Consider the following 22,323-nt stretch of genomic DNA (forward strand, 5'->3'; position numbering starts at 1 on the left):
TTTGTTTTGAAAAAAATGTGGATAAAGTACTTTGTATTATAAACAGACTCTCTTAAACTATTTGAAAAGTGGAGATTCACTTGAAAGTACTTTCAGGAGTTAGCAAGTCCTACTTGTAAACGTATATTAACCTTATTTTTGAAATATTTATTTTGAATTTAAAGGAGAGAGAAGGCATAAAGTGGGAAGCTTACTACAATCGAAAGGTAGGGTTTTATTTGGGTATCTGATATCTCATATTTTAAAGATAAAGGCTGCCATTAAATAACCCTAACAAGGTATAGGAAAGGTGTGAGACCCTATAGAGAAATATGCTTATTTTTTATTTAATTTTGGGGGCTAGGTGGTAAAAAAGATAGTTGAGAAGTTTTATATCTTTGTCCAAAGAACCTTTTTAAGACTCTTTAACAGAAAGGTCCAGTAGTCTATATTAATATTACTTTGTTTTGCAACTGGGATGTCATTCTATTTGTTATAAAATAAAATTAAAGTGATTGTCACTTTATTTGAGTAATAGTGTAATTTTTGTTTTTACTGAAAGCATATGCATTTTCTTTCCATTTAATGTATTTCTTAAACTGCTGGAGAGTACACTCAGTTAAAAGTAAACAGTTTTCATTTATGAAAGCTAAATTAGTGTCACTTATAAACTTCAGTGTCAGAGTAAAATTCTGTTAGGAGATATTGCCACCTGCAATATTATTAGTATAAGAATGGATATCCATAGCTTGTAAGAAAATGCAGAAGTCCTTTGTTATTGTGAAGTTGATAATTGTTATTATTCACATCTACATATTTATAGGAATTTTCAGGAAATTTTGCAAAGAGCAGGCTTGAAGTTAATGATTAATTGTGTGTCGTGAGAACTCCTTTAAACATTCCTTATAAATGTAATGAATGTAGACATTGATGATCATACAAAAGCCACTAGAACTGTAATTTAAAATAATGTAGTTCAGTAAAGTTACTTGTCTTACCATTATTGTACTTGGTCTTATCAAATAAATGCGTTTTGGTTTTAGCCTTAACATATTATGAATGAAAACCATTTTATTTTCCTTTCAGTTCTTTGAGCTAATACCTGTTTTTAACATTGTTCTTGGCTATTAGCCCAGGTTCCTTGACCTGTTTGATTTCTAAACATCAGGAGAAAAGAAACACAGAGGATTGTGAAGTTTCAGAAGAATGCCAAATGAAGACCAAAAAATCGATAATAGAAGTTGTTAAAGGTTGTGACAATATTAAGGAGTATAAGAAAATCTAATCGTACAACTGTCAAAGATTGATTTGGGGCATTTATTTATGGATTTTTATGCCTAGTCAGTAACTGAAGTCGTTAAAGTCTCCTCCTTAGCAGATTTTAAACTATCCCTTAAAGTTGAAAGGCTTTAATGTCTTTAAAATATGAAAAATTGGTAAATTCTGTAAAAGTTGCAGTAGTCAAGAGACTCACTGTATCATAAAGACTTTGTTGTTGCAAGGGACAAAAACACCTCAAATTAATTTAAGCCAGAAGAGGGTTTGATTGTTTTTCTCATTCATCCTAGGCATTGGTTCCCAAATTGAATCTGTTAAACATCACTTTGCTTTGTAGTAACATAGACTACTGGGTTCCAAACCAGACCTGGGAATCAACGTCTAGGGGAGAGGTGGAGTGAACTGTCTATTAAACATATCCCAGGTGGCTTGGCCAGGAATTTTGGCAAATGCCAATTGAGAAGGTATATAGAGTCTAGTTGATGAAATGATATTGGGGATGTCTCTCTGTTGGTCCTGCTTTCGTTTTCATCAGTAGACTTCCTTCATGGGGTGACCAAAATGGTCACAAAATCTAGGTTTGTGTCTCAGCTTCACCCCAATGAAAGAAACACCTCTTCCTCCTTGATTGTAGCAACACTCAGGCTGTTTACACATCTTTGAACCTGAGAGATGCACTGTCCTGATCGGTTGAGCCTGGCTCACATGCTGTATACTTGGAGTGGTTGGGTAAGATGAGGCCCATCTGGGAGTTGGTAAAGGAATAGTTCCCCAAAGGAAAATTCGGGTGCTCCAACCAGAAGGTGGAATGGATAGGTAAACCACAGTGGATGTCATCTACTGTACTTGTTAAAGGCAGGTCAACTGTTGGATAAAGGTAGTAATTCCAACTGTCCCTAGAGAGACAAGTACACAGAACATGTATAAGGGAATCCATTGCAGCACTTTCAAAGAACAAAGCAAAAACTCAGACTGAAATCCAGGTTTCTTCCTTTAAAGAGAAATATGCACACCTGAGTTCTGCTTCTTAAGGCTTTAGCGTTGAAGACATTGACTTCAAGCTCTCCCTTCCCAGTGCCTAGTCTGACCATCAAACATGGCAGTTCCTGAAGTGACCAAGTGGTTTGGCTGGTTCCTCAAAAGTGCATTACAGCAAGAAATCTGCCTAGTTTTTTCTGGGTGCACAGGTTTTTTTCCCTCAATCCCCAAATGTTCCCCTCATTGAAGCTTCCTATGTAATAGTTTCAAAAGAGATTTCCTAGAACTCACAGAAATTTTGAGTATTCTCTTTTCTGGAATTTCTGTTAACAAATAGTGTCTCTTTCTGTCCTCTGTGTCAAATAAAGTTCTTCAACAGCAGTTTCAACCTGGTGCTATGATAGGAATCTTCAGGTATTCTATGTTTTTGAGGTTTAATTCAAGTTTGTGTAATTGGTATTGTCATTCAGATACAAGATTTCAGGGACTAGGTTTATTTCTGTTTGTATTCATTATTCCAACCCAATTACTTAAAAAATCCATGGTGCAAAATAGAGAAATTGTAAAATTTTCAAGTGATCAAGTCAGTGGAGAGTCCATGTCTACGTGTATAGTAAGAGGGCCCCTCTATATAGGCCGTGGTTAACAGGAGGCCGCAGTGCCTTTGCTCCAGGTAAGACTGCCCTTTCTAGCACCCTGTGCTGCCGTCAGCCGAATTCAGGTGGGAACTCTAGAACTCGGCCTCTGATGAGACCTCTCAACCCTCCCCCTCGTCAGTCAGGATCTCCCACATACATGCCTGGGAACCATTAGGATGAGTGGCACGTCCCTTATCCCTGAAGTCTTATTGCGAGCTTAGGGCTCCATGCAATCCCTGATATTTCAGACTAGTCTCCAGCAAGCTGCTTAGGTAGCCTTTTCTGACAGCATCGTCTATTAAGACCTTTTACCGTATCCTGTGGAATTGATGGTCATATCAGCAGCTCCTTGTTTGACAGGTTCCTTTACCTTCTTGCTTTAACACACCTTGCTTTCTCCCAGGACACTTCCCGCATTTGAGTGGCACCTTTGTCCCGCATACCTCCAGTCCGTCTGGGTCTGGAAGTAGGGGAGGTGTTTTTCATCAGACACATCATCCACTCCCCCTCCCTCTAGTAGTCGTTTGATGCCCCCTGAGTTCAGACTTCTCAGCAGGAGCTTTAGCTTCTGGCCTGCTCACATTGTCCGGTGGTACTTTGGTCCAAGTCCTGGCTAAAACACACCAGTTAAATCCAATGTTTTGCCTAGTTGCCTGTTCCCATGCAAACGAACATGGCTGGAGACAGGCAGCATGCTTCACTAATACACATTGGAACTCATGTGACAGTGGTCTTGAATGATGTTCAGCACACTGCATGTCTAGCCCGTCTGGCTCCTGGCTCTCATGTCTGTCTCACCTTCTCCCCTCTGCCTAAACCACCAGCACTGCTTGCGTGCTCACTCTCGGCTGATCGCCCTGCTTTCTGTTGCACTGAAGACGCAAGCAGTCGTGAGGACTTCACAAGCTCCCACATCCATCTAGCGGCCTGCAGGCGCCCAGTATGTTCCTCTCCCTTGCATTGTCGTGGGAATCTGTGCCACTGGCTAAAGTTAACGACACTTGCTGGTGCACCAGACACCTGTTTACTCAACGACGTTGCTCTAGAATCACATCTTGTTCTGCATCAGTTTTTTCTTTTCCTTATTCATTCCCAGCAGCCTACAAACCTAGTTTTCTCCATCCTGAAAAACAGGGCTCTTGGGCCCCCATGTCCTCTGTAGCTACTGTTCAGTTTTTCTCTTCCCCCTTGAAGCAAAGTTCCTGTATTGTCTCGAACTCCTTTCCTCCCCATTCTCTCTCAACCCAGTGTTCTCAAGATCCTTCGGGATCTCCATGTTGGTAATTGGTCAATTCTCAGCCCCCATCAATTAACCTGTTGGCATATCTGACGCTGCTGTCCCCTCTCCGAGAAGTACTTTTTTTGCCTGGCCTCTAGGATGCCATACTCTGTTGGCTCCCCTGCCCTTACTGTTCCTTCTCAGTTTCTCTTGTTGCTTCTTCATGGTCTCCATTAACTTCATTCCATTAACTATTAGAATGATGCTGTCATCACTTCATGTAGCCTCTAGAAAATACCTTATGCCTGTGAAAGAATTAGAGTGAAAAAGGCAAATGACCTCAACAGTATAAAAAAAGTTTTGACCACAGAACCCTGATAGAGTCTCAGGGTGCCCCAGGGGTACCCGGACCACACTTTGAGAACCTCTGGTTGAAAAGATATCTCAATGTGTCCAAAACTAAACTGATGTCCCTCAGACCTGCTCCAGTTCAGTCAGTTGGAACTCCATTTTTTCAGATGTCCAGGCCAAAAACTTTGGAGTCTTCTTGAATCGTGTATTTCTCATGTCACACCCTGGATTCCTCAGTAAGTCTTGAGTATCCCACCACTATTCCTGTCCCTGTCCCAAGCCCCCTCTGTCTCCTCTGAATTACTGGGGTGGCCTTCTCAACTCATCTTTCTGCATTTGCTTTACTGTCACTTTGATCTGTTTTCAGCAAGTAACCGGGGTGATCAAGTTCCTGCGATGGGTTCCCATCCTACTCAGAGAAAAATCAAGTCATTGCAAGAGCCTGGCCAGGTGTCCTGGCTCTTTGTAGACCGCCAGGTACCCTCGTCCTGCCTGGCGTCCTCCGAGCCCAGATTTCCATGTGATCCTTCAGGTCTTGGCTAAAATGTCACCAGCAGAGGGACCACTTTCCAAATTTTCTACATCCCACAAGCCCAGAGATGCACCCACTCTGTTCTCCTCCGTAGCTTTACAGGTATCAATAATAGATTGCCTGTTGTACTTTTTATCTTTTCCCCCACTAGAATGTGAGCTCCAGGAGGACAGTTGACTTCTGTGTCTTGTTCACTGTTGTCTCCCGACTGCCTGTATCAATGCCGGGCACATAGCAGGTTCTCAAATATTTGTTGAGTAGATAAATAACTCATACAACCCTTACCATTCGGCCCCTGTATACTTCACAGTGGTTCTCAACCTCGGCGGTACATTCCTGTCACCAGAAAGCTTTAAAAACAACTACCGGCCGTGCCCCACCCAGTTCTCTTAAGTGAGAATCTTGGCTTAGGATCTGGACATGGGTACCCTCAGAAATCTTCCCAGGGCTGGCAACAATTGGGATAGAGTTCTACCAGCCGGAGAGATGAAGCTATCATTGTGGGCAACAACCAGTCAGGCCTCCAAGAGATCCGATCCTAAGCCCCAGCCTCTGGCCACAACTCAGCACTAGGAGTTCTGCTCCATTGCATTGTTTGCTTCATGGGCACCTGGAAAAGTAGGCCCAACCCAGTCCATCCCTGCCCATCCTCCCCACTCACCTGGCTTAAGTCCAGTGCAAGGGTGTGATGAGGGGTGGCAGGAAGAAGTGCTTCAGAGGGGGACCGTATGTCCTCAGCTGTGGCATGGCCAGGGCTGCTGTAGCACAGACAGGTACTTGGCCCTGGTCCTGGGGTCTATGGAGACTGCACCTGCCCAGGAGGCCACCAGGCCACAGAGGGTCATTCCTGGGCCACAAAGCAGCTGTTTAGGAATTTGAATGCTTTCACATTTTGTTAAGGGCCAACCCCTTCCCATCTGGCCCCAGGGATCTCTGAGGTTGGGGATGGGTTAGTATATGTACTTTCTTTCTGGACAATGCAAGAATCTTTGAACACTTTAATTCCATTCTCTGCTACCAACTTACATGCCATTGTTTTAACTCAACTTTATTAAGTATAATTTACGTATAAGTGAACCCAATTTGATGAGTTTTGACAAATTTATATACTTCTGTATCTCTAAAACCATGAAGATTTAGAAAAACGTCTATTCCCTCCCTGCCACAAAAGGTTCCTTCTTGCTCCTTTGCCAACAATCCTTCCCACCTTGACCCCAAGCAACCAATGATCTGCCTTTCTCCTACTCGAGGATTTCCTGTAAATGGAGTCATATAGTATGTACTCTTTTGTGTCTGGCTTCTTTTGCTCATTATAGTGTTTCAAAGATTATGTTACTGTCTGTGTAAGTGGTTTGTTTGCTAATTGGTATTCCACTGTATTGTTATATCTCAAATTGTTTATTCACCATCAACAGATGGATATTTTGAATATTTCCTATTTTGGGCTATTTAAACTAAAAAATTGTGTTCACGCCTTTGTGTGGACATATATTTTTATTTCTCTTGGGTAAATAAGACCTGGAATTGCCGGATCTATATACTAAGTGTTTCTGATTTTATAATAAGCTGACACATTTCCAAAGTGACTGTACTCCTGTCTCTTCCTCCCTGGAATGTGTGCGAGTTCCAGTTGCCCCACATTCTCACCACTATTTTTGATGATATCAGTCTTTTTAATTATAGTCATTCTAGTGGGTGTGTAATGTTATCTTATTTGGGTTATTATCTGCATTTCCCTGCTGATGATATTGAGCATCTTTTTGTGTGTATATTGGCCTTTCTTACATCTGAAAAGATGAAGTGTCTGTTCAAGTCTTTTGCACATTTTTTTAAATTGGTTGGTCTTATTGAATTTGAAAAGTTCTTTATATATTTTGGATATAAATCTTTTGTCAGATATTCGCATTATGAATGTTTCCACCCAGTTTCTGGCTACTGTTTTACTTTAAGTATCATTCAAAGAGAAGGCATTTTTAAATTGGATGAAGTCCAATTATCAGGTTTTTTTCTCTTATAGTTTGTGCTTTTCGTATAGAAAATATCTTCTTAGCCAAATTTCTATTATGTTTTCTTCTAGAAATTTTATAGTTTCAAGTTTTTCATTTAGGACTGTGATCTGTTTTGAGTTAATTTTTGTGTATCATGAGAGAGAAGGGTCACTTTTTCCTCTCATAAATATCTAGTTCTTTCTGCAACATTTCTAGAAAAGACTATATTGCCCCCATTGAATTACCTTGGCAGCTTTGTTGAAAATTAACCTACTGTATATCTATGCATCTATTTCTAGACTCTCTAGTTTGTCCCATTGATTTATGTGTCCTATTGATTTATGTGTCTCTAGTTAACACAAAAGTAACACTGCCGTGGTGATTGTAGCTTTATAATAAGCCTCAAAATCAGGTAGTGTGAGTCTTTCAGCCTTGTCTTTTTCAAAATTATTTTGACTATTCTAGATTATTTGCATATCTGTATAATTTTTTTAATCAGCTTTTCAATTTCTAGAAAAAGTTTCCTGGGATTTTGACCAGCATTTTACTGAGTCATTGATCTATTTGGGGAAAATTGGCAGTTTAACAATATTATATCTTTCAAACCATGAGCATATTATATATCTCTATTTAGGTGCTTTTATAGTCTCTAAGTAGTGTTTCATACTTTTCAGTATACAGAGCTTACACATATTTTGTTAAATTTATCCCTATTTCATGTTTTTGATCCTAATATAAGTAATTACATATTATATTTTATTTGTTATTGTATCATTTATATCTGTATTTTAATTTCCATTTCTAATTGTTCCCTGCTGGTTTGTAGAGGTACAGTTGATTTTGTATGTTGACCTTGTACCCCATCACCTGCCAAATTCACTTATTAGTTCTAATAGCATTTTGTAGATCCCTTAGCATTTTCTACACACACAATCATGTCATCTGCAGATAAAGACTATTTTGCTTCTTCCTTTCCAAAGTTTACTTCTTTCCAAAGTTTACTTTTACTTCTTTTTCTTTCCTTATTGCACTGGCTGGAAGCCTTAGTACAATTTTGAATACGAGTAGTCAGATGGATTCCCCAGCATTGTTTCTGATGGAAGAGGGGAAGTGGTCAGTTTTGCACCATGAACTGTGGTTTTGGCTGTTAACTTTATCAAGTTGAGATAAATTCCTTTCTTTTCCTAGTTTCCTGAATAGGTGTTGAATTTTGTCCAATGCTTTTTCCTGCATCTATTGAAATAATTGGATAGCTTTTCTCTTTCGTTCTGTTAATACAGTAAAATACATTATTTTTTTTCAGAATGTTAAACCAACCTTCATTCCTGGGACCACAGTTGTGCATAGTATATATCATCCTTTTTATATATTGCTGGATTCAATCTGCTGATACTTTGTTAAGGACTTTTTTTTAAATTTATGATCATGATGCTCTTGGTCTGTAGTTTTCTTGTAATATCTTTTTCTAGTTCTGGTATCAGGAGAATGCTGGCCTCACGCGTTTGGGCATTTTCTTTCTTCTCTGCAAGAATTTGTATACAGTTGGCATTATGTATTCCTTAAATGTTTGGTAGTATTCATCAAGCTAAGTCCAGCTCTATATTGCTTGGAGTTTGTCCACATTTTCATATTTTAGCAAATTTATAAATATTTTCAAAGATTTAGAGAAACATTAGTCCTGGCTACTTTTGCTGATTTTTTGGGAGGGTGGGGGGAGAAATTGGCATCATTTTTTTTTATTGTGGTAAAGTGTATGTAATATAAAATTTACTATTTCAACCATTTTTAAGTGTGTAGTGGCTTTGAGTACATTCACACTGTTGTGTAGACTTTAATTTCTTATATCACTATTTCTTAAACTGAAATATTTTTTTAAAATTTAAGACATTCCATTTAATCTAGAATTTCAGGGTTGGTTTTTTTTTTTTTTTTTTTTACATTAGATCTCTAGAATTTATTCATCTTGCATAACTATAACTTTGTACCTTTGATCAACATCTCTCCATTTCCCCTTCTCCCCAGCCCCTGGCAACCACCGTCTTACTCTGCTCCTAGGAGTCTGACTATTTTAGATTGCACATGTGAGTGAGATCCTGCAGTGTTTCTCTGTCATCAGTTCTTCACTTTGTAAGTGCGGTAAGTGAAAACACAATTCACCATCACTGACGTTGTGGCAGCAGTTATAATTATGTACTTCTATACATACAGTTTCATGAAGTTATGCATTTGAATTATATTTCATCTTGCTATAAGCTTGTTGGTTTTACCTCTTGATTAGAATAAACCCTATTATTTGGAGAATTTTAAAATGATTAAGACTTTTAGGAAAATTCTTTATGTTTGAGAGGTTAAGTTGTATTTTATTGTATTTAGTTGGTGTAGCTCTTTCTTCAGATCATTTCAATTCTGAAGTTGCCAAAGGGACATATTACAAATACAGTTTGAATTCACTCTCGAAGTCTTTGTTGTACGTGAGTATTTCACAAGAAATACTCAGTGCTAATTACCTTTTACTTGCCCCTGAATGGATTGCCACCAGCAATGTGAGTGTGACAGCACTTTGTAAATGACTCCCAAAACATAGGTCAAAATTATCTTAGAAAAAAAGGAGTGAAAAAAAGGAGTACCAGAAAAGTTACGGTTATAGTTTTTCTTAGACATATAGGAGAAAGGAATTCAGTTATGCTGCTATGATAAAAAGTGTCTAAAACAAAGATACAGAATAAACGGCATTGTATAAAATAACAAATTTTATTCCTATAAAATATTTTACACTAACTGTACACATGCACACACCCACACAGTACTTAACCACACATTGAGTTATTTCCTTTTAATAAATCTACCACATACTGTTATATTACAATTTACAATATAGTCCTTGAAGACACAATGGGGAAAGCTTTGTCATTCATTTATAAACCTTCCATAAATTACAAAAGAAAGGCAGTCTGAAAAGTATGTATAAAGAGTAAAAACAATTTACAAGTGGACAAGAATTACAAAATAGTAACCATCAAATACATCTGCCAGCAACTTTGTAAGTCTTTTGTTCAAGTGCCAATGATGAAGGTTGGTGTGGAGTCATTTTGAACAGACTTAAATTTAGGATGTTTTGGGTGTGCCTTATGCATTATGTGGATTAATTTATGTGTGTTCTGTTCATTGCTGTGTTTGTGTATGGCATTTTGACAAATAATGAAAGTAACATAAATCCATATGCCGAAAAATGTAACACTAAAAGCAATGAAAATTAGCTTTCTGGCAGGTTGGAGGAGTGGTACTTTACCAAACAAAGTTACTTTCTCTCCCCTCTTTTGAGTGATTTGAGTAAGTAAACATTTTCTGTGTGTTGCCTGGCTTGCTTTGAAAGATGAAAAACCAGTATCTTAAAATGCACAGCCTGTGCAACTCGATTTCAAACCCCTGTGTCTGTGAGGATGAGAGCACTGAATGCACAACACATACAAAGTGTACACTGCGGTTTTTATTCAACAGTACAAATCATTGTGCATTTATAAGGCAGAACATCAAGGCGATTAAACTAGGAATTTCAAGACCAGAGTTGACGTGAGAGTTATGCATCATGAGGCAAGCATTTTGAAAAGGGAGAAAGGTCGAAATCATTCCTTTAAGGGCAGATGACAAATGCACAAAGCCTGGAATCACATGTAGGGAGTGAGCTACCAAGAGCTACTGGCCCCCCGTGTGCTCATGAGACACCCCACCTCCCGTCAGACCTCGGGCAATAAGAGCAGGTTGGCACGGAGGCTGGGAGAGAGAGCAACAGCCGCTCTTTGTCCTGGCGGTTGGTTAAAGTGGATGGTAGTGCAAAGAGCATTTCTCTACTGGTGTCAGGGGAGAAGATTGTTTTTATAGGAAGTACTTGAGTCATGAAAGCCCTAGTTTGGAATTAAAGAAAATTACATAGATTTGGAAGTTGTCCAGAAGCACATGAATCATTTCACTGCACCCAGTTTTTTCAGCAGTTTCTTGCCTCTGGAAAGCAGCCCCTTTTTCTTTTTCGAGGACATTTCCCTGCCTCTCCCAGGACTACCAGTACCCATAGATGACGTAGGTGACCCCGAATGGAGATGGACTGTGGGGGATGGCGCTCTCCTTGCTGTACCTGAACCCTCAGGAGGAACCTAGTAGGTACATTGTGACAGTTTATTGAGTGCGTGAGTGCCAACAACATCAATCCACTCGGTAACATCCTACTGCCCCTTCTCCCACCAGGAAAGGGAAAGTGGGGATTCGTTTCTTCTTTCAAGTTTTAAAGTATGCCATGAGAAGCACACACACCCTCTCCCACAGCGTATCTAAGACAGAGGATCTGGCCATCAGTGTTTGATTTTCAGTGTCTTTGTCTTTAGGGAAGGGGGTGGCCATTGCTTTGGCAAAACAAAGCTAGGGAATAATTTGCCTTGTAAATTAAGACCAAAAGCAGGAAAAAAAAGTTATTTTAAGTTAGGTTGATAGTAAAATTGGCCGAGTACCCATCAATAATCTTAAAAGCAAAAGTTCTTAAAGGGAATTTTGTTGTATTTGAAAACTACTTGGGTCTGTAAAATCCTGATACTGTTGAGTGCATTCCTGGGTTGATATACTATAGGGACATTGGAGATGGCACACTGGTTGAAAGAAAAAAAAACTAAAATGAACCTTAATTACAATCAAAGAAAGCTTAAAGGCCCTTATCGTATGCTTTCATTATTTCCAAGTAATTGAAGATTAATTTTTCTCGGTATAGAGCACAGGGTAGTATTTCAACACCAGTGCTTAGTCAGCAGTGCTTCACAGGAGCAGTGCAGTATTCCAATATGGCGCATGGTGACTTTGCCTCGTTCACATTGGACACATACCTGAGATGAGATCATCTCATCTCTCCTCTCACTCCCTTACCTCACCAGAGCAAACTCTTCCTAATATGAGTGTTCATTATTCAGCAGGCAAATGATATAAGCCAAGGGGCTTCAAGCTTGCTTGGATTTAAAATCAAGGTCTAATTCTAATGGAAAACACCTAGTAAAGCATCCCAAAGTACCCCTGAAGATACCATCTATTCCGTCTGATGCAATCATTTGAGCTGCGTGTTTCCTAAAACTTAGTATTGCATTGGTATACCAACAAATCAGTCTTTCACCAAACGTGCGTGTTCAGAACACTTATTTGTGCTTTGAGGAGAAGCATAAGCTCTCTTGTAAGATAGAGGTATAGTTACTTAAGGAAAACACGCCTAGTACTCAAGCCAGCGTGTGGAATATTAAGAGCCGACATCACTTTGTATTCGTGACTTATCGGCTTGATCTTGAGTTATGTTTTCTTAAAGTAAAATTTCCTTTAGTAAACATATTTGTTAGGTTGTGCTTTTTCCAAGAGTGGCTAACAATGCAATATGCAGCTTTCATTATGAGTAGACATTGGAACACTCTCCATGTAAACAAACAATTAGCCTGTGAAGAAATATGTTCCAAATGTTGGCCTTTCAAATAGTCTTAATGTCAATAGTAGGAAATGATTACAAAAGATGATGTATTTCACTGCAAATTCAGTTGCTTTACAACTGAGACTTTAGGTCCAATGATTTTTTGAGACATATTTCTTTTTTTTCCTTTTTTTTTCGCCCCACAGTGAAGCCTTAAGTCTACCACCTTAGTCCGTTTAAGGTAGCTTAAGTTGGTATCTTTATAGGTATCTTCAGTTGCTCACTTACGTGAAGGCTACATTGCCTGATTAAGGTGTGAAATGAACACTCTTCTTCTGTTTCCAAGCAGATGAGCAAAGAAATAAAAATATATATATAAAAATATAATATATAAAAACTCGCAGTGATGAAATAAAATAAAAATGAGATACTAAACATGAATGTTATCTAATAGTTAAATATGCTTGAGAAGGTCTTTGATCTTTGGTAAGAGGGCTGAAATCCTAACAGGGCAAATACGTATTATTGCCCACCGAATCTGAGGACTAGCCGTCCCCTTTCACTCTTAATCAAGCTGGAATGTGCATCTATAATGTTGGACGGGAAGTTTCTTTGTGATGAAAGGCAGGTTGATTAGAATTGAGAGGGTCATTTTTTGTGGAATAAATAAACTTAAGATTTAGAATTAAGAATTTTTAGGCACAACCCCCATGGAAGGGCAGAGAAAAAATTCAGGGTATATGCTGATCGGCCCAAGATATAAAAATATCAATGCAAAGACTGATTTAGACCATCTATGTGAGAGTGGGACAGAAGTTAAGAACAATGAACACGTCTGCTTACCCTTTTTGCTTTTGAGCGCATCGGCGTGTCTTGTGAATAGTGGGATGGGGCGTCAGAAAGATAGACTTCTACGTCATCAGGCACTTCTTCTAGGAAGTTTGAAGGTACAAGGCCTTTCTGCCCATTAAGCTCCCCCTAAAAGCACAGGGATGAGGCAGAAGAATGATTTACTCTGTCTTTCCAGAAACCCACTTCTTGCTTGAGCTAGAGGAATGTAGCTCAGAGCAGAGATGCATGGTGAGTTTATTCTGGTTCAAAAGTGGTAGAACCTAAAGGGACTCTAGTGTTGCCAAAGTACCCTGATCATAGAATAGCCTTGGAGACATGCTCAAAGTGCAGGGTCCCAGCCGCTCCCCCAAGGACTTGATTTGGCCTGTCTGGGGCAGAGCTAAGGAATCTGTATCTTGGCCAAGGGGCCTAGGAGATTGTTAGGATCAGGCATGTTTAGGAACCACTCCTTGGGATCATCTCAGTTAGTGCTTCTCAACCCTGGCTGACCTCAGAATCCCTAGGGGGCTTTTAAAAGTACCATTGTTCAGGCACACCAACCTACACAGATGCAACCCATCTTGAGGAAGGGGCAGTGATCTGCTGTGATCTGCTGTGCAGGCAAGATTGAGAGTACCTATCTGTTCAACCTTGTATTTTTCATCCCTTGTATGCAAGCCTACATTCTCATTATAAAAATTCAAACAAAATGAGGAAAATGGAAGTGTCTATTGACACCTCCTCAGAGATTACTGCTTCAAGTTGGTATATGTCCTTCCAAACCTCTCTACTCATTTACATATCCATACATGTACGTAGTTAAGGTCACGATCCATAGGTCCAACTGCTCACTGGACATCTGTACCGAGCAAGTCACAGCTCACCATGTCACTTCTTCCCCCCCCCCCAACACTAACTGCCCCAGAAGTGCCCAAAGCCAAGTCCAAAATTGGCTGGCCTCAGACAACATGGGAGTCTGTTTCTCTGTTCACAAGGTCCAGGAAATGACAATATGAAAGAAGCAGCCTAGGACATCAAAATTAAAAAATGCATCCAAGGACACAATCAACAGACTGAAAAGGAAACCTACAGAATGGGAGAAAATATTTGCAAGTCAAACGTCTAATAACAGGTTAATATCCAGAACATATAAAGAACTCTTACAACTCAACAAAAAAACAACATGATTAAAAAATGGGCAAAGGTCTTGAAAAGTTATTTCTCTTAAAAAGACATACAAATGGCTAACAAGCACATAAAAAGACGCTCAACATCACTAAACATTGGGAAAATGTAAATCAAAACCATGAGATACCACCTCACATCCATTAGGATGGCTGCTATAAAAAACAACAAAAAAAGCAGAATTAAAAACAACCAAAATAGTGTTGGTGAAGATATGGAGAAACTGGAATCCTTGTGCACTGTTGGAGGGAGTGTAAAATAGCACAGCCACTGTGGGAAAAACAGTGTGGCAGTTCCTCAAAAAATTAAAAATATAATTATATGATCCAGTACCTCTTCTTCTGGGGATATACCCACAAGAATTGAAAGCAGGGTCTCAAAGAGATATTTGCACACCCATGTTCACAGCAGCATTATTCACCGTAGCCAAGATGTGGAAGCAACCCAAGTGTCCATTGATGGATGAATGGATAAACAAAATATGGTCTATACATCCAGTGGAGTATTATTTGGCCTTAAAAGGGAAGGAAATTCTGACACATGCTACAACACGGATGAACCCTGAGGACATGATGCTCAGTGAAATAAGCCAGTCAGAAGAATACACGTACTGTATGATTCCGTTTACATGAGGTACTTAGAGTGGTCAGATTCAGAGACACAGAAAGTAGAATGGTGGTTGCCAGCGGCTGGGGGAGCGGGTAATGGGTAAATAGTGTTTAATGGGGACAGAGTTGCAGTTTTGCAAGATGAAAAGAGTTCTGCAAATGGATGGTGGTGATGGCTGCACGACAGTGTGAGTGTACTTAACACTACTGAACTGTTCGCTTAAAAATGACTTAGATGGAAAATTTTATGTTATGTGTATTTTACCACAATTAAAAATAAAAATTAATTTAAGAAAAAGAGGCAGCCCCAGGGACTTCCCATCTTCCTGTGCAATAATCCCTCCTAAGCCCAATGCATACATGCCCAGTTCTCCCCCACGTTGACCTTGAAGACTCCACTCTCTGTGCACCTGTGACTGCTCTAATTCGTCTTTCTCAGGCTCCATTGTTGGCTTATTTTTCTCTTTTGGTGTCACTGAGAGACTTTTTCTGGGACATATTTGCTTTTTACTGTACATATGCCCCCTGGTGATTTCTTCCACATCAAGGGTTGCAAATAACATCTGTGCACAAAGACACTCAAATTTCTATCCAGTCCAGACCTCTCTGAATAAGTCCAACACAGCCTGATTTTTCCTCCAGCATCAGAAAAGACTTTCTCTGGGTGAGCACCAGATTGGAGTCGTTGGCTTGTGTTTGGGGGCTATGTTCTGTGAAAATGCACAGCTTTGCACACGAATCCCCATCGGTACCATGTTCACATCACAAGAGCCCTGTGCCAGCTGAGACCTACACAGTCCTGCATATGCAGGCTTCCAGCTGCCCCTGCTCTGGTCTCATTGAGTAGAATGATGGATAGAACTGCCAGCACTATTTATTGTTTTCCCTCTGGTTCTTTTGGGCCTCCAACACACAGTTCTATTAAAGCACACGTCCAAAGTGCACCTGACACCACTTCACTGTTGCCTCCGCCACTACGTCAGATGTGGTCACAAGAATATTCCAGAAGTCTACGGCACCTCGAGTTTGGCATGAACCCTATTCCATCTTGGAGAGGCTCAGGTGTCCTATTCAAACCCGTCAAGCTCAACGTTTTCTAAATCATATTTTGTCTCAACCGTGTTCCTATTCCTGCGTTCCCAAGGGCACCCATCACCAAGGCAGAATCTGGGGATCCTCCCAAGGACACTCTTTTTTTTGTCTGTTTGTTTGAGGAAGATTGTTCCTGAGCTAACATCTGTGCCAATCTTTCTTTATTTTATATGTGGGATGCTGCCACAGCATGGCTTGATGAGTGGTGTGTAAGTTCATGCCCAGGATCCCAACCTGCGGACCCTGAATCCCAGGCTGCCTAAGTGGAGCACGGGAACTTAACCACTATGCCACCAGGCTGGCCACCCGACGACACTCTTTCACCCCAGCTAACAAGCTGAGCTCCGGATAATATTGAAGCCGCCGTTTGTCTGCCTTCCTCTGTCATCATCTCAGCTCAGGCCTGTGTGCCTTACCTGGATGATTCTATCACTTGTCAGCTGGCTTCCTGGGACTCCCACCTCCCTTCAACAGTCCACTTTCAAAACCCTTGACAGAATGACTTTCTCTAAAAGAAAACTTGATCTTGACCTTTCCCCACTCTCAGACCCTTTACAGTCTGATCTAGAAAGAAAGACCTAGAAAGAAATATGGGACAAAGTATGAATAGCCTCACTAAAAGCTGTTTGTACTCTTAATATTCGGAACCTGCACAGAAGAGAGCCTTGGGATTCCATATGTGCCCAGGTTGTAAAATTTGTTTTACTCAAAGGACACCTACCACATCAGGACTTGATAGTTTCTTGGCTGTTCTGATAAAGGGGTGGGGGGACACTGATGCAAGATGGTGACCCCATTCCCCACCCACCACTGCAGGGGATGTCCATTCAGCAGGTCTGCCAGCCACATCCTTCGTGGCCCAGTGGGCGTCGGGCCAGGAAGGGGCCGCCACTCACAGGAGGTGACCCAGCTGGAGAAACGCTAAGGTGACCCCCCACCGACATTCCTTCCCTCTTTTCCTCAGGGAATATTGGGGGAGGTACTCCACAGGAGCACAGAGGCAGGTGTCTGGCACCAGGGGTGGCCAGAGCCAGGACTCCCTCGCCCAAAGGCTGGATTCCATACCACTGACAGCTGTCAGCTCAAGACAGAGGTCAGGGAGGCATTCTAAACTCTATTGGTTTTAATTAATTAGTTAATTTTGCTTATTTGTATTTCTTCCTTTTCCTATATGAAAAGTGTGTTTATTACTTATGCAGTAAATAATCCACAAAATTGAATTGTTTGGTAAATGTTTGGATGGCAGAAATTTTTAAATGTAAGAATGTGAATACATTCACTTTGTTTACACCTTATATACATCAAAAATATCTCTATTAGAAAAGAAAGAACTGTGGAAATTAATAAAAGAAACCCTAACTAAATTGGAGTAGGGAAAGCCTGTAGGGGGAGCTCTCACACATGGTCTATCACACATGGTCAATTATACCAAACAGGAAACATCTTCCACAGGAAGTAAAACTACTTCACTACTGAAGGAAGACTTCTCTCCCCACCCGGCAACAGCCCAGCCAATGAGAAACACCGCAGATCAGCCAATGAGAAGCCCTTTCTGCCCGGAACTGTTACTTTCCCCCAGTGGACTTTCCTTTAGAATAACCCCTCCCTGCTCCCCCGTTTTCTCTATAAAAGCAGCTCCCCTCTTCACCTCATTTGTTCTCTGGGTTTGCGTATGGTTCGCCATAGCATGCACATCCCGAATTGCAATTCTTTTGGTTATTCCCGAATAAACTCACTTTGAAGCTTTTCAAGTCAACAGAACAATGAAGGTGGCAGCACCATATTATATGTAACTCAGTGAAGAGAGACACGGAAATTAGGCAAAACTTTCAGCAAGCTGTGTAAAGTTCATACATAATCTTAGAGGAAAGAACAGACAAGCAAAAAAAAAAAAAAGAATGAAATGGTGCTTCCTGATGTTTCAAAAACTTACGTAGTAAAATCCATCTTCATCAATTTCACCAAAAACAGTAATAATATCTCCCGTGCAAAACGTAAGTTCAGCCTATAGAGACAGAACATAAAGTTAATTGTATTTTCCTGTACAAAGTAGTTGTTTTTTAAAAAATTTCATGACTTCTTATTTCTCTTTTTTCTTGTTATTTTGGTTATATTAACTTACTCTCTCAATGAAACAAGGAAGAAAGGTACAAAGCTAGTGAATGCCTCTGTTGATAACCTCTTAGAAAGTAACTACACCTCAAAATAAGGCCAACCTAAAGGGAAAGTGCTGTGGAGGCTTGATCCTCAGCCAGAATTCAAGATCCTCACCATGTTGTATTGGAAGCCCGTCTTTCAAACTAGTCAGATAGTTAACCTTAAAAACCTGGAACATTAGGAAAATGTTCTCTGCAGTGTAAGGACCATTATATAAATATCCTTTCACTGAGTGTAAAAAATCTTTACTCCGTTATTAACTAAATGTCTATTAAGTATCCGCTACATGCCAGGCACCAGCCTAGAGACAGGCACATAGAATGTAGTACAGGATGCAAAAAAAAAAGCATTTTTATCTCTAAACATGAAAATGAGGAAGAAAGTTCATCTCTAAGAGCCATCAGGCATCATATATAAATCAGGCCTGTCCAGAAATCTCTGAATAACTAAGCTTTGAATCTGAACCACGAGCTGGTCTCGCATCAGGTATAACAGAAATACTGGTTTGTGGATTCAGATACGTCTTGTCATCTAAGTACCTCCATAGAGGGAAAACCTACTCTCATTTCTGAAGGCACATCCTTTCCAGTTTTCATAATGGACCCAGGACACAAAACTGTGTATACAGAGCTATGTGTACCAGGCTATGTGTACACAGACCATCAACCCTTTCTTCTCTCCTTTGCCTTGAGTGTGGGGGGAGGAGGGGTTTACTGCTTTGCCTTTTTCATTGACCATGTGCGTTGGGCTTCTATTTCTCCCTTCAAGAGGACCCTGTTGGGCCACCACCACTAGATGTGGACCCCAAACTGCTCTTCCAGGGGTGGCACAGGGAGACCTGGGCGACAGGAACAAGGACTTGTCAGTAGCCAGTGTGCCCCCAAGCGTGTCAGTCAGGCTCACTACCTCTCTCCTGCCCGCCTGGTGCTCTGTTGGCCGTTTACAGGGGTGGGAGCCCTTCTATGGACGGCTCCAGAGAAGGGCAGAGAAGGCTGGGGTCAGGAGGTTAAGCGTGGTGTTCATGAGCAGCCCTGTGGGTCAAGGTACCAGGCGTAGCTTTCTGTCCGTAGTGAGATGGTATTTGGCTCGTACCTCAACGTCGATGTTAGGTGAGCTCTCCCTCGGATCATAGTCATAGAGGGCCACCATTCTTCGAGTCGACACTGAGTGCTGCCTGCCACTTCTCCTGTTTCTCTCTGTTTACATAACAAAGAGAAGAAGAAAGCCATTGTGAAGTTATTTCAAAGTGAGTGGTGGCCCTCTTCGTGGTCTCTGTGGCCATGGAGCCAGGTCGCACTTGGTTGGTGGCACAGAGACAACCACCCCCCCTCAAGGGTCTCATGCTCGTGGGCATTAGTGACAGGAAAGGCTTCGACTTTGAGGCCAGTCGCCTTGGGCTTCCTAGTATTATGTTTTAGCTCTAGGACAGTCCCCCTTAGAGTATAGCAAGAACACTGTTCTTTCTCCAGTGTGTCCATTGAATATAAGAAAGACTTAGATGAAGCAGGGAATTCTCTGGAATAGTAAATCTAAATGATTTGGGGCAGCGCAGGGCAGGTGTGGCTTGGGGAGGCCAGGTGGGCCAGTTGGAGGCTGTGGCCATAGCTCTGAGCAGGCCCCACAAACACTGTTTCAAAAATGCTCATTCATGTAACTACTATGAAGCAACAAAATCAAGTTACTCTCTGGGCCGGCCCCGTGGCTTAGCGGTTAAGTGCACGTGCTCTGCTGCTGGCGGCCCAGGTTCGGAACCCCGGGCGCACACCAACGTACCGTTTCTCCGGCCATGCTGAGGCCGCGTCCCACATACAGCAACTACAAGGATGTGCAACTGTGACATACAACTATCTACTGGGGCTTTGGGGGGAAAAAAAAGGAGGAGTATTGGCAATAGATGTTAGCTCAGAGCTGGTCTTCCTCAGCACAAAGAGGAGGATTAGCATGGATGTTAGCTCAGGGCTGATCTTCCTCACCAAAAAAAAAAAAAAAAAAAATCAAGTTATTCTCCATAGACCAGAGGCATAGCCACGAGTCTGTCATCAGGAGAAGCAAGAATATGGAAAGGGATACCTTCTCTCCCATCTCAAGGGCTTCTTACATGGCTTCCCCAGTGTCCTTTCCCTGCACTTATAACAGCTGTCACTGAAAAGATGCCACTTCTGGAGAATGCTCTTGGGAGGTCCCCTCTCATTGCCTGGCTGTGTTCTGCCGTAGACTGTGCCCTGGGCATCATCAGCATACTCAAGAGCACAAGAAGGGGGCACAGAGGGAATTCCTCTACGGGCTGTCACGTGTAAGAGCTGCATGCAGATAGCACATGTGAAACTGAAGCAGGGCTACAGTACAGTTAGGGGCTGCATCATGACGCTTCGGTCAACGACGGGCCACATATACGACAGTGGTCCCATGAGATTAGTGCCATGTGGCCTAGGGCTGTAGTAGGCTGTACCATCTGGTGTGTGTAAGTACACTCTATGATGTTCACACAATGACAAAGTTGCCTAACGACGCATTTCTTAGAATGTGTTGTCATCTTTAAGCCACACGTGACTGTATAGAGTTATTCCAGAGGTTAATTACAATGCTGCTGAGGATTGTTAATTTCACGGGGACTATTACAAGTATGAATTTCTGAAGGTGGCAATAACAATACACATGTACTCCTTATTCGAGGTATAACTTACAATAACATCCAGTATAAATAAATAAATAAAATTTTGTATAACTTACAAAAAAACTTTCTAGTGTACACTTGTGTAAGTTTTTTTTTTATTGATGTTTTAATGGTTTTTAACATTGTGAAATTTTGGGTTGTACATTTTTGTTTGTCCATCACCATATATATGACTCCCTTCACCCCTTGTGCCCATCCCCCACCCCCACTGCCCTTGGTAACCACAATACAGTTTTCTCTGTCCATGTGTTGGTTTATATTCCACGTATGAGTGAGGCCATACAGTGTTTGTCTTTCTCTTTCTGGCTTATTTCACGTAACGTAATACGCTCCAGGCCCATCCATGTTGTTGCAAATGGGACGATTTTGTCTTTTTTTATGGCTGACTAGTATTCCATTGTGTATATATACCACATTTTCTTAATCCAATCGTCAGTCGAGGGACACTTACGTTGCTTCCACTTCTTGGCTATGGTGAATAATGCTGCAATGAACATAGGGGTGCATAAGCCTCTTTGGATTGTTGATTTCAGGTTCGTTGGATAGATTCCCAGTAGTGGGATGGCTGGGTCATAGGGCATCTCTATTTTTAATTCTTTGAGGAATCTCCATATCGTTTTCCATAGAGGCTGCACCAGTTTGCACTCCCACCAGCTGTGTATGAGGGTTCCTGTTTCTCCACATCCTCTCCAACATTTGTTGTTTTTTGTCTTGGTGATTATAGCCATTCTAATGGGCGTGAGGTGATATCTTAGTGTTGTTTTGATTTGCATTTCCCTGATGATTAGTGATGTTGAACATCTTTTCATGTGCCTATTGGCCATCTGTATATCTTCTTTGGAGAAGTGTCTGTTCATTTCCTGTGCCCATTTTTTGATCGGGTTGTTTGTTTTTTTGTTGTTCAGTTGTGTGAGTTCTTTATATATTACGGAGATCAACCCCTTGTCAGATGTATGTTTTGCAAATATTCTCTCCCAGCTGGTGGGTTGTTTGTTCATCTTGATTCTGGTTTCATTTGTCTTATGGAAGCTCTTTAATCTGATAAAGCCCCACTTGTTTATTTTTTCTTTAGTTTCCCTAGTCTGGGTAGGCATGTCATCCGAAAAGATTCCTTTATGACCAATGTCAAATAGTGTGTTGCCTATATTTTCTTTTATGATTTTTATAGTTTCAGGTCTCACCTTCAGGTCTTTGATCCATTTTGAGTTAATTTTTGTGAATGGCCATAGCACATGGTCCACTTTCATTCTTTTGCATATGGCTGTCCAGTTTTCCCAACACCATTTATTGAAGAGACTTTCCTTTCTCCATTGTATGTTCTTAGCACCTTTGTCGAAAATTAGCTGTCCGTATATGTGCGGTTTTATTTCTGGACTTTCAATTCT

General features: G+C 40.9%; 1 protein-coding gene across 1 annotated transcript in view; it reads right to left on the reverse strand.

Moving 5' to 3' along the window:
• Positions 1 to 9,726: 9,726 nt before the first annotated feature.
• RIMBP2 (RIMS binding protein 2) overlaps positions 9,727 to 22,323 on the reverse strand; it is a 114,888-nt gene continuing 102,291 nt past the window's right edge. Inside the window, exons 18-21 of the mRNA XM_087423465.1 lie at positions 19,357 to 19,460; positions 18,041 to 18,112; positions 13,235 to 13,369; positions 9,727 to 11,111 (exon numbers count right to left, since the gene is read on the reverse strand). Of these exons, the coding sequence (XP_087279591.1) occupies positions 10,923 to 11,111; positions 13,235 to 13,369; positions 18,041 to 18,112; positions 19,357 to 19,460 (500 nt within the window). The 3' untranslated portion in view covers positions 9,727 to 10,922. The remainder of the gene's footprint in view (positions 11,112 to 13,234; positions 13,370 to 18,040; positions 18,113 to 19,356; positions 19,461 to 22,323) is intronic.

This window comes from Ceratotherium simum, chromosome 35 (assembly GCF_057802395.1).
Source record: "Ceratotherium simum simum isolate JZ-2026a chromosome 35, ASM5780239v1, whole genome shotgun sequence".
Classification (NCBI taxonomy): domain Eukaryota; kingdom Metazoa; phylum Chordata; class Mammalia; order Perissodactyla; family Rhinocerotidae; genus Ceratotherium; species Ceratotherium simum.